This window comes from Marmota flaviventris, chromosome X (assembly GCF_047511675.1).
Source record: "Marmota flaviventris isolate mMarFla1 chromosome X, mMarFla1.hap1, whole genome shotgun sequence".
In the NCBI taxonomy this organism is placed as follows: Eukaryota; Metazoa; Chordata; class Mammalia; order Rodentia; family Sciuridae; genus Marmota; species Marmota flaviventris.
The window spans coordinates 88,775,705-88,788,396 of NC_092518.1; the positions used below are offsets into that span (position 1 = coordinate 88,775,705).

Genomic DNA, 12,692 nt, shown 5'->3' on the forward strand with positions numbered 1-12,692 from the left:
GACAGTAAATTCTGTTCAGTACAAGAACCAGACCAGAGGCCAAGCATGGTAGAGCATACCTGTAATCCCAGCACTTGGGAGGCTGAGGCCAGAGGATCACAAGTTCAAAGTCAGACTCAGCAATTTTGAGACAAGGTCTCCCTAAAAAACTTAGGGAGACCCTGTCTCAAAATATAAAAAGGGCTGAGGATGTGACTCAGTGATTAAGCACCCCTTGTGCCAAAATAAAAGGACCAGGCCAGAGTTTCAGTGCCACAGGCCATTAGTGATATTAAACATCTGAGTTTACACTCAGTGGAATATCTTGATATGCTTAGTATGGTGTAAGTTAGCAACTATCTCCTTCCCCATTCAACCCCAGCCTTGAGTGTTCCCTCCCATTAAGTTGAAAAATACTTTCCAGAAAACAAGAGGGTTAGCATGAATCCCAGCCCTTACTCATCTTGAACAGATTTCTTATCTTCAGACCTCATGTTTCCATTCTTCATTCTGAGATAAGAAGTTTAGTCCACATGACCTCTTCTTCCAACATTACCTATGATTCTAACTCTAAGGGGAAAGCATCTAGTATCCCCAAGTCAGGACCGACCAGACCTGGATGGGGGTGGGGAGGAGCATTTCTCTTACACATAAGCTGCTAAAGAGATTTCCCTTCAAGGACTTTGCTTAGTTTCAAAGAGTACCCTCAATTAACTTCATTCCTTATAAGAACACCAAGAATGAACCACAGGAAAACAGTGACTGTGTTTATTATTTTATTGGTACAGAAATGAAAACTGTGAGAAGCTGCAAAAGTATGTAACTTCATGAATATTAAGAAGCAATGGAGGTACCCATTCTAAGTTATAATTGGCTTGCCTTATGGGGTTTACAAAGACTACACACACAAAGATCATCAATGGTGAGACTATTGACAGCATCTTTCATTTGGAATTTATTTATGTACCAAGGAGAAGTTTAAAAATAAATTTAAGGGAACATTGACTAGTGTTGACCTCTTAGCCACAAAGTACAGGTGAGAAGCCATAGATGCCTAACATTTCTACGAATACATGGGTTTACTAAAACCAAGACTCTCCATCAATGTTGAAATTTGCTCTTTGGAGGAGATCCCCATTTTATGATGTTTGGACACACTCTTTCTCCTGCTGGATAGCTAAGAAGGGGAAAAAAAGCAACAAAAAATCATTAAGAGAGTGTTTTCCTAAGATTAAGCTCAGTACCTTCCAGAAAAACACTTTGCTACTGGGTAGGGGGTACAGCTCAGTGGCAGAGTGCTTACCCAATATGCAGGAGTCCCTGGGTTCAATCCACAGCACCCCCACACACACTCACACACACACTGAGTTCTTTACTAAGTCACTTAAGCCTGCCATACACACTTTAAATTTAGGATGCCAAAGCACTAAGCACAAATCCTCATAGTATGAGTATGTGCATGCTTTTTAACCACCTGAACATACATTAGAATCTACATCAACTGTGGGCTTTTTTTTTCATTTGAGAGTATTTATTATTTATTCTATTGCCATTTTCCATAGATTATTTGAGACTGAAGAGAAAACAAAGCATTTTCATCCACATTTTTAATCACTATACAATAAGGAAATTATATTTCCAGATATTTTTTGAAATTCCCAAAAAATGCTGACATGACAAAAGTGTCCCAGAGCATTTGTAAATATGTTTGGAATTTCTTCAGAAGGCTGTAACTCTAGAGGGTAAAACTGATCCCTTGAAGTCTGGGAATCTTAAGTATATCCAAGGTCTATACATGTTCTTCCCTATTATCATCAGGTAGAGAAGGTCAAAACTGCAGACTGTGCATGGTTCTTTAGGGGTGAGATCACAGACTGAAATTTCTAAATGCAGTGTTTAGTCCAATATTCTAAGATTGGATTTAATGTGGTTATTAGTAATTTTCCCCAAAAAAACTAGTTTTTTATTCCCACATACTACTAAGGCCTATCATATGAGAACCATTTACATAACCCCAATAACAAAGTCAACTATTGACATTTTTAACTGTTGCTTTAAATACAATGATACTCTAATTACTGCCCATTTTGTGGCAAAATTTACTAGAATATGGGTTTATTTACTGAACAACTTCCACCCTTGTTGGCATGTCAATTAAAAATCCCTCATTACTTACTTTCCTTTGAGGGAAGAGTATTTTTTTCTTCAGTATTAGTTTTCTTCAGTTTTGATTTGTCAAACTTCTCCACTTCAGACAAGTCTGGTTTATCACTCATCTTGACTAAAAGAAAGACTAAAAAAAATTAAATAAATTGGCAGAACTATGTTCAGACTAAGGAGTAACAGTAAAAAATGTCCTCATTTAATTTAATATCAATGTATATTTTATGTGCTGATATTCAACAGAAAAAGAGCTTAGAAAGGTCACACTTTTATTAGAATGCTTTCAATTCTGTGTCATTAGCCCATTTCTGGTAGGCAGTAAGTGATAGTGGATGAAGATGCAGTAGAAACCAAGATGCTCTAGATATGCAGAGCCAATATGTCTGACTCTTTTTCAAATCACAGCAAAGGTAAAATGGAGGTGATAGAAGCACACAAACAGGTAGGTTTAGAAGACAAAAAAAAAAATAAAAGAAAAATTAGATTTGACTAGTTAATGATTCTGAAACAGGAGCAAGCACTATTTGAGCGTTTTTGCCTTCTATTCAAGTTCTCTTTTTTCTGGCATTTTCCCTGGGAGATGAGGGACACATCATACAAAAAAAGGTAACACACAAAATTGTACTAATTTCTTTCCATTTTAAATGTCCAAAGACAGTATATTAAAGAGCTACAATAAGAAAGGGAAGGATTTAATCTGGTCAGAACTAATCACAGGTCTTGTGGCACTAGTTTGGAAAATGCTATAAGGAACAGCCAATTAGAATCAGATTGAGGTCATCAGAATGGGGTAAAGCAAACAGAATTGATTCTTATTTCACCCTATTTTCTCTGCAAAGGGAGAAGCAAGAAGATGAGGCTCAGAGGTGCCCGCTGAACATCCTGCATTTGTCCAGGAGAGACAATAGGAGACTCCACAAACCGGAAGAGAGCTCTCCTGTATGTGCCTGGCCCCACCCTGGTGAGGAAAGACACGTTCTAGTGCCCAGAACAGAATGAAGAGCCCCACACCACACACACACACACACACACACACACACACACACAGCTAGAAGTCTCCAGTTAAGGCCCTCTTGCCGAGCCATCCAACACCAATCTGAAAGCTATGAAAACCGGAATTAACAAAATTATTATTAATAACAATAAAGGAAGGGCGGGGCTTATTGGCGAGTTTGTCAGGAACCATTTGCCAGGAAAGGTTTGTGAACATTTTAAAATATTGTCAATGTCTGGCGCCCTGCTGAATGGTCACTGAGAGGAAAGGGTATAAGGGGCCTGCCCCAGAAGACCCATTCCGGATGGTCCCTAAACTCCTCGTCCTCGCAGTCTCCAGAACTGCCGCTGCAGTGGGTAGGTGACTGGTGGTTCATCCCCCTGGGCCTTCCAGAAACCGATCCCCAGGAGGGCTAACCATCTCGCAAAGAAGGTGGTGCTGCAGGAAGACAAAGGCGCGGACTCCTCCAGCGGCACAGACGCTAAACGCCAGCCCAACCCCCCGCCTCCTCGGCTCCTGAGGGCGCGACGGACGCCCTGAGCCCTCCCATACCCGTAGTCCTCCGATTCGGATGAGACCACAAGTCCTCACCTGAAGCCTTGAGTCTAGCGTAGAGCCGTCGGTTAACTGCCGCCGTGTTCACTCTGGAGCAGGTTGGCGTTCCCGCGCAGAACCAGGCACTTAAACGTCGGTAGCAGGCACCGCCCCCATATCCCGCCCCAGCCCTCTGATTGGATGAGGGGTCCTGGCATCGCCTCCCGCCCTGCCTCTGCTTTAGCCCAGCAGGCCTGCGTCCACCATCTTCGCTCTACAATATACTTAATCCCTGGCCGCAAAACTTGATGACGTCACAGCAGGCCCTGCTCCAGGATTAATTTTAGGGAGGACACAACTCCCCACTCCCACTGCTTTAGTCCTGAAGGTCCACAGTCCTTTTGTCGCAAATACCCGTACTCCTCCGCGGTAGCAGGGTCCTCTAGAGTAAGCAGACGTCAAGCCCAGTTAGATTTGAATGTCTGGAACTTTTGAGATTCCAGCTGAATGAGCAGTGCTTAGGCTCTCTTGGCGTTTTATAGTCCGTGGAGCGGAAATTCGCTGTGATGGTCCAACAGTAACTTGGAAGAGGTGCTCTGGGAGGTCTGTTCTGATCCTTGGTCTGTAGTAGGGCTGCTCATGGTGAAGGTGGATGGTTCAGGGTCATTCACTCCTATGGCTAGACGTTTCTGTGACAATGGTGCCCTCCTATGTAAAAGCCACATTTTTTTTTTTCACTTTCTCTACCACTGAACACGATAGCAGTCAGTTTAGAATAATTGCAGGAGACTCTACTGGGACTGTCCATCTTTATATCCCCAATCCCTAGCACTTTGCTCGGCCCACAGGAAAAACTGGATAAAGACATGTCTGTAGATTGAAGTAATAAATCCATGAAGAGCTTAATTTTTGGACAGCAGCACCACCCAGTGTCTATTGGAGGAGAAAAGTAAGAATCTGATAGTTACTTGAAAGGACTTCAAGTTCAAGGTCATTTTCTGGGAACTCACCCAGAACCTTAGAGTGTTAAGGTAAAATTAAAGTAAAACTATATATAGCTTGCACCATATGTTTTCTATATGGCTCATGTATGATAATATAAAGCTACACAGGTCAGAAATCACTATTTACAGGGATTTCTCCAGACTTCCCCACCTCACTCCATACTGTTTTCTATGCTTTTGAGGCACTTTGTGTCAATTTCAGTTTTGTATAGTTTTAAAGAATTGCTTAAAATTGAAAGGCACATTTGTTCAAAAGATTGAACAAATTGAACTCATCATTGAATACCTACAATGTTCCAGGCATTAAAAATGATAAATACCAGTGTTTCTACCACTCAGATTTCAATGTTAATATTTTTAAAAATATTTTTAGCTGTAGATAGACACAATATCTTTATTTTGTTTATTTTTTTATGTGGTGCTAAGACTCTAACCCAATGCCTCACACATGCTAGGCAAGTGCTCTACCACTGAACCACAACTCTGACCCTCCATGTTGTTAATACTTAGGTATATTTAATTTTACTTTCTTTTTTGCAAATAATGAAAAAAAATCTAAGTTTCCTTGACCTTTGTCCCTTTTCCATTCAACCTTCCCCATTTTAGAGGTAGTCCTATCCTGAATGTGATGTATACCCTTCCAGTTCATTTCTCTAGTGTTTGAACCTGCATTTCCCAGATTATTTTATAAGGATGAGCAACTTTTTATAAGTTTCCTGGTCATATGTATTTCTTCTTCTGTGAAGTACCTTTTTAAATATCCTCCGCCCACTTTTTAAAGTTGTTTGTCTTTTTAGTATTGCTTTTTATGGGCTCTTTATATATTCTGTATTCTAACTAGTGGTTAGAATTAATAACAATAAAGATTGAGGTGGGGGTCTGGGGCTGTAGCTCAGTAATATATTTTACAAAAAAAAAATTCTCAATCTCTCGCTGGTTCTTTTTTGCATTATATTCTGTTGGTTTATAACTAGTATAACCAGAATAAACTTGTCTGAGAAAAATAACTTTTGGGATGCACACAACTGCTTCAAGAGCCATGTGTTAGGAGTATTCTATGACATGGGTTTCCAAATATTTTATTCATGTATTATATACATACACAAAAAAATGAACATATCTTATATGTGCATCTTTTTTTTTTTTTTTTTTTTTTTTTGTCCTGGGAATTGAGCCACATTCCCAGACCTTTTTTATTTTTTATTTTGAGATAGAGTCTCACTAAGTTGCTGAGGTTGGCTTTGAACTTGTGATCCTCCCTTGTCAGCCTCCCATGTTGCTGGAATTACAGGTAGGCACCACTGTACTGGGCTTAGGTGTGCATCTTGATGAATGTTCACAAAGTGATGAAACCCATTTAACCAGTCCCGAGATCAGGACATGTAACATGATCAGCTCTCGGGAAATCTCTCTTGTGAAACCTTCCAATCACCACTGTGGGCAAAGATGATAGCCACTCTCCTGACAATTAGTTTACCTCCTTTATGCTTTAAATAAACACTTTCTTTGTGTGTGTGTGTGTGTGTGTGTGTGTCTTCTTTTACTCAACATTCAACTTTAGGTTTGTAAATTCATCTATGTGTTCATGTGTATTTGTCATTAGTTTGTTCTCCTTTGTGTACTGCATTTCAATGTGTTATGAATACAAATCCCCATCCCTATTTATTTCCACTTTAGGGCTACTACATATAGTTTTGTTATGAGTATAAATATGTACATTTTTTTCTTGGTTGTATACATAAGAATAGAGTTACTGGTCATAAGGAATCATATATTTAGGTTTAAAAGATATGGTAACTTGTTTTCTATAAAGCTTATACTAATTATTAATTGTTTTTTTTTTATTTCTCATGTATTTTATTATACAATGTTTCTGGAATGAAATATATTATTCTTTTCCTTCAAAAATTTGTATTTGGGGTGTTTATTCAGAAAATTATTCTCTAAGGGCATTCTGATTTTTTTATTGATTTTGACATTTTGATTGTTGCTTACATCTAGACTTTATTGTATAAGGCACGAATCTAGATTCTGTCTATAAGGCAAACCAATTGGCCTAATCACAGGTATCAAATTACTTATCCTTTCTCCATTTCTTTGCAATGCCATCTTTCATATACCAATTTCCTATATATTATACCTTTTTCAATTTTGTAATCATTTCTTAAATTCCATCAAAAAATGAACCTGTTAATGTGTCAATTGGAATAGTATTGGACTTAAGGATTAATTTGAGAAATGCCATCTTACTGACACAAAGTCTTTCCATATCATATATCCAATTCATAATGGAGTATTGTTGGAAAAGACAACCCTCCTTGGGCCCTGAGTATCCTTTATGTTCTTGCTGAGTATGCCAAAAATGTTGGGCTCTAATAACTTGGTCTTTTCTCAAGGTCATGTTTGCAATGGCTAACCCTGAGGGATGAGGAAACATCACTCCCCAGACAAGGAGCAGACTTGTTTCTCTATTCTATGAAAGCACTGGATCCTTCAAATTACTGTTCCTTTCCTTTAATGCAATGCACTGTGGGTGCAGCCATCTGTCATTTCTCCTTCACATTGCACTTGTGTAGCTTGGAAGGCATAGGGGACAAGTACAAACCAACATGAATCTACAGCTACTCCTGTTTCTGTGAGTAATAAAATTCTTTGTCCTTCACTCAAAACTCCTATGTCTTCTGATAAAGTACATGAAACTATGGCAGGCAAATGTGTTAGCTTGTACATGGGGTAAAATCCCAGACCCTGTACAGTTCTTGACAAATATATATATATATATATATATATATATATATATATATATATATATATATATATATATTATTTTTCCTTTAGCACAATTTTATGATTTTCTGCATAATGCTTGTTCATCTTTGTTAGTTATTATTCATAGATATCCTATATACTTTTGTACTACCATGAATGGGTCATTTTTTCTGTTGTATTTTTGAATTCCATATGCTTTTTCTATGTCACTAGTATAGCTTCTCATATAGTATACTGTATTTTTCCCTCAATATGTTATTGGCTTCTCTCAAGAACAGAAACCATGCTTTATTCATGTCTGTATTCTTCCAGTGAAACATGTACTTTAACATTTATTGAGCATCTACTATATAATCTGTTCTTAAATAAGGAATGAGATGTGTACAACCACAAATAAAATAGGTGCCTATCTTTGGGGATTTTAGAAAACATGAAGAAGATATACACAGCCACAAAATATTCAGAAAGCAGTAAACTGCACTATAATAGATATATGAATAAAGGACAATGTGAGTAGAGGCAAATTATTGTGACTTGCAGTATTCTGGAAGATTTCATACAATAAGTAACATTTGAGTTGGATCTCAGAGGGTGATCTAGGCTGGTGCAGATGGAGAACTGATAGGGGAGGTCATTTCTTATACATTCAAATTAAAAAATATGACATTCAAATTAAAAAATTCAAAAATTTCAAAATTTTGAAATTCAATTTTAAAAATTATTTTTTCTTGGACCAAAGCATAATAGCATTACCTACAAGAAGCCCATTATAATCCTATTCATGAGAATCCTCTTTATTGTCAGTAATTTATTAAAAAAATAAGCAACTAATAAAATCCAACAGGGACTGAAAATATAGCTTAGTGGTAGAGTGCTTACTTTGCATGCTCAAGGCCTGAAGGTCAATCCTCAGCACTGGAAAAAAAAAATCCAACAGAGAATATGTTAAGCACTATGAAGGAATATTATAAAACTTTGAGAAACATTAAAATTAGAATAAAACATTATTTTTTACAGTAAAATTCAATAGTTACTTTTGCTGAAATTAAAATCTCAACATTAAGTTTTATACAAAATAAACCTTGTATTTATTTTTGTAGCTATTTATAAGAAAGTTATGAAACTCTTGAAAAAAGATTGAGGTGGGGGTCTGGGGCTGTAGCTCAGTGCCAGAGCGCTTGCCTAGCATGCGTGTGGCACTGGGTTCAATTGTTAGCACCACATAAAAATAAACAAATAAAATAAAGGCATGCTACAACTACAAAAAAATTTTTTTAAAAGATTGAGGTGGGAAGACTTTCCCTATTAGACATCAAAACTTATTTTAAAGCTACAGTAATTAGGCAATAACCCCCCAAATATATACTTCACATGGTTGGCATTATAAATGAATTGGGAAGGAAAGCCTTTTTAGCAGATGATATTGGAACAATTGGATATAAGAAGGAGGGGATGAAATTGGACCTCTATTCTCACATTTTACACAATATCAATACCAAGTGTACTGAAGACCTAAATGTAAAAGGCAAAATTATAAAAAGTATGAATGTTAATATAAGGGAATATATGATATTGGACTAGAAAATAATTTCTTTGAAAAAACCACAAAGTGCTTATCATTTAAAAAAATTGATAACTTTGGCTATATTATAATTAGAACTTCTGATTATCAAAGGAAGCCAATAAGGAAATGAAAAAAATAAGTAACTAAGTGGGGTATCTATGCAACACGTATAAAGGACACAGGACTGAAGTTAGAACAAGTAACACAAATTAATTTGAAAAGGCACAGAACCCAACATAAAAAAAAATATTCAAATGTCTTGAATACATAATTCAATTATTTCTTCCAAGAAAGAGGAAGTCTTAATGTTCAATAGGCATATGATAGATGCTCACCATTATTAGTAATCAGGGAAATCTAATTATGAGATGCCATTTTACCCGCCACTGCATAGGCAAAAATTAAATCTGTTAATGCCAAGTTTTGGCCAGCAGGTGGAGCAATAGGAATCCTAAACAGATGATAAGGCTGTAAATTAGGACACACCATTAGGAAAAGATAGACATCATCTAGAGAAGTTGAAAGTATCCATGTTCCATAAACCAATAATTCCATTCTTAGGAAAATGAGCTACAAACACCCATGTTTATGCACACATCCAAGAATATTTATTGTAGCTCTGTTTTCTAACAGTCAAAAACTGGAAACAACCAGAATGTCCCTCAAGGTTCAAAGTATATTCATCCAATGGTATACTGCCCAACATTAAAAATGAACCAACTACAGCTATCTGCAACATGAATGAGTCTCACAACAATGTGGAGTGAAAGAAGATATTCACAGTTTCACGTTTACAAAGTACATAAATTTTAAGCATAAGTAAAACAAATTTGTTGTTGGGGCTGGGGATAGAGCTCAGTTGGTAGAGTGTTTGCTTCACATGCACAAGGCCCTTGGTTCAATCCCCAGCACCATAAAAAAAATGTTGTTTAAGGATAATAATAAGGAAGGTAAACCTATAGACAAAAGTAAAGAAACAAGTGTCACAAATATGAGAATAGGGGTTACCACTAAGATGGAAGAAGGAATTTATTAGTGGTGGTGTGTAGGAGGTTAGGTGTTCTATTTCTTGTCCTGGATGTTATTACATGGGTGATAGCTTTATGAATATTCTTTTAAATAGCAGTTCTCTTCTGAATGTGTTCTTCCTCCCCCACGTCTCTCTTTCTCCCTCTCTCTCCCCGTCCCCCCTGTCCCTCCCTCTGGAACCAGGGATTAAACCCAGGGACACTGATACTGAGCCACATCTCCAGCCCTTTTTTATTTTTTATTTTGAGAGAAGTTCTCACTAATTTGCTTAGGGTCTCACTAAGTTGCTGAGACAGGCTTTTAACTTGTGATCCTCTTTGTTCAGCCTCCTGAACTGCTGGAATTACAGGTGATCATAACCCCACCCAGCTTAATGCTTTCTCTCTCTCTCTCTCTCTCTCTCTCTCTCTCTCTCTCTCTCTCTCTCTCTCTCTCTCTCTCTTAGTTATAAATAGACCTTTATTTTATTTATTGATACGCAGTGGTGAGAATTGAACCCTGTGCCTCATACATGCTAGGCAAGCACTCTGCCATTGAGTCAAAATCCCAGCCCTTAATGCTTCTCTTAATGAAATAGAAAGCAAGATCACCAAGTTGGATATTGGGGGAGGAAGCTTTAAAAGATTTGAAGAAAGGAAGATGGCATAAAAGAAACAGAGACATTGGAAAGTAAATATAATAGGGAAATGAAGTATTCTAATGAAAGTTTTTCCATTTATTATACTTTTTCTCTCACAAAACGTCATTTTAAAAATATTTTTTAGTTTTTGTTGGACACAATACCTTTATTTTATTTATTTTATGTGGTGCTGAGGATTGAACCCAGGGCCTCAACATGTGCTAGGCACGCGCTCTACTGCTGAGCCCCAGCCCCAGCCCATAACGTCATTTTATTAACTCTAATATACCACATTATAAGTACTTGATCCAAATACTTAAATTATAATGCTACTTAAGGTTTACAAATATTTAAAAAGCAAAATTAACTCTAAATAAACTATATAATTATAATTTTCATAATATATTACATATTATTTTATCTTTAGCTCAGTAAAGCAGATGTACTTTATATTTAGACAAAAATATAGAGAGCTCATACAGGAATTGTACAACGGTGTATTATTCTTTATCTTCCAGTTTTTTATGTCAAGTACCTTTAGTGGTAAACTCTACATTTTATAAATCTTTAAACAGATATAGCATTTACTATCTCCTTATTTTATTGATCTCATCTTAAAAGTAATTTTTTTAAATATCAGAAAATATAATTACATTAAAATAACAAAACCAAATATTAATGACATATGTAATTACTAAAAAAGCCATTATACTCTTAAACTTGACTCAGAAGATTGAAATGGGAAAAGTTGATAGGTCTCTATAATTGTACAGTATTGCCTAAGTATTTATATGAACCAATTTGTAAAAATTATTTAAATTATAACATGCTTTAGTTGCAAATCCATGTTTAATAGTTGCATTTAATTCAAGTTTCAACATACATAATGTAAATGTTGTGAAATTATAAATTCAAACAATTAAGACCACTAATTTAGCTTTAAAATACGTCATGTGAGTTTTCACTTTATATTTTGTAATATCTTTATTTTCTTATTTATTTTTGCAGTGTTGAGGATTGAAGCCAGGTCTTTGTGTATGCTAGGCAATTGCTCTACCACTGAACTACACCCCCAGCTCTATGCCATTATCATAGAGATAAAACAGTCTTTTTTAAAGATTGGAATCTACAACTATTAAATATAGAAATTAATATATGCAGCTCTCAGTTCAGGAAAAAAATACATTGTGCCTGTACAGACAATGCACAATTAAATGATATAGAAAATTTGGTAAAATTTTTAATAATAGGCGAATGTGAGTGAAAAGCATATGGAGATTCTTTATGCTTTATGTTTGCAATGTTTTTATATGTTCAAAATTATTTGTAAAAGAGAAGTTAAAATAATGAAAGGGACATTAACTGACAGTGACATAAGTGGAAATTAACAATGTACTTGGCAATTGGTGCATCTCTTAAATAAAAATGGGGAGTAGTGGCAGTTTATCCCTCTTCTTTTTAGCTTAAAAAATAAAGCCATAGGGGCTGAGGTTGTGGCTTAGTGGTAGAGCGCTTGCTTAGCACATGTGGGGTCCTGGGTTCGATCCTCAGCACCACATAAAAATAAATAAACAAAATAAAGGTATTTGTCCATCTACAACTAAAAAAATATTGAAAAAAACTAAAGCCATAAGTTGTTACAAATTTTTTAAACATTATTTTTCTTCTGAGAGCCTTAAAACATAACTAGCTGCTGTTCTGTTTCCTTACCTTGTACCAACTATGTGTTCTATATCCTTGAATCCACAAGTACAGTCATGCATCCATGACCAGAGGGGATTGGTTCCAGGACTCCCCATGGATACCAAAATCCACAGACACCCAAGTCCCTTATTAAAAAAAATGGCACAGTTGCATATAACTTCCCATCCTATACTTTAAATCATCTCCAGATTATTTGTAATCCCTAATACAAGGTAAATTCTATGTAAATGGTGTTTATACTATATTTAATGAACAGTGGCAAGAAAACAGGCTGTCCATGTTCAGTACAGATGTAATTTCTTTCCAAATATTTTCTATCCATAATTAATTGAA

General features: G+C 36.2%; 1 protein-coding gene across 2 annotated transcripts; it reads right to left on the reverse strand.

The window, feature by feature from the left end:
* Positions 1–742: 742 nt before the first annotated feature.
* On the reverse strand, positions 743–3,842 carry Tmsb15c (thymosin beta 15C). 2 transcript variants are annotated; one of them, XM_027932793.2, is made up of 3 exons: positions 3,728–3,842; positions 2,156–2,260; positions 743–1,156 (listed from the first exon to the last, which is right to left on the reverse strand). In XM_027932793.2, exons 2-3 carry the CDS (start codon positions 2,253–2,255, stop codon positions 1,119–1,121), a joined length of 138 nt encoding a protein of 45 aa, XP_027788594.1. In that variant the 5' UTR covers positions 2,256–2,260; positions 3,728–3,842; the 3' UTR covers positions 743–1,118. The 2 variants fall into 2 exon arrangements, with proteins under 2 accessions (XP_027788594.1, XP_027788589.1); XM_027932788.2 differs by having other exon boundaries at positions 2,156–2,272; positions 3,728–3,839.
* Positions 3,843–12,692: the final 8,850 nt, after the last annotated feature.

What these genes read in the sequence shown, in the direction of transcription:
- Tmsb15c (XM_027932793.2), bottom strand. Translation starts at nt 2,255, where the DNA reads ATGAGTGATAAACCAGACTTGTCTGAAGTGGAGAAGTTTGACAAATCA. An exon ending in TACTCTTCCCTCAAAGGAAA is followed by an intron (nt 1,157 to 2,155) that starts GTAAGTAATGAG and finishes TCCCCTTCTTAG; the next exon opens with CTATCCAGCAGGAGAAAGAG.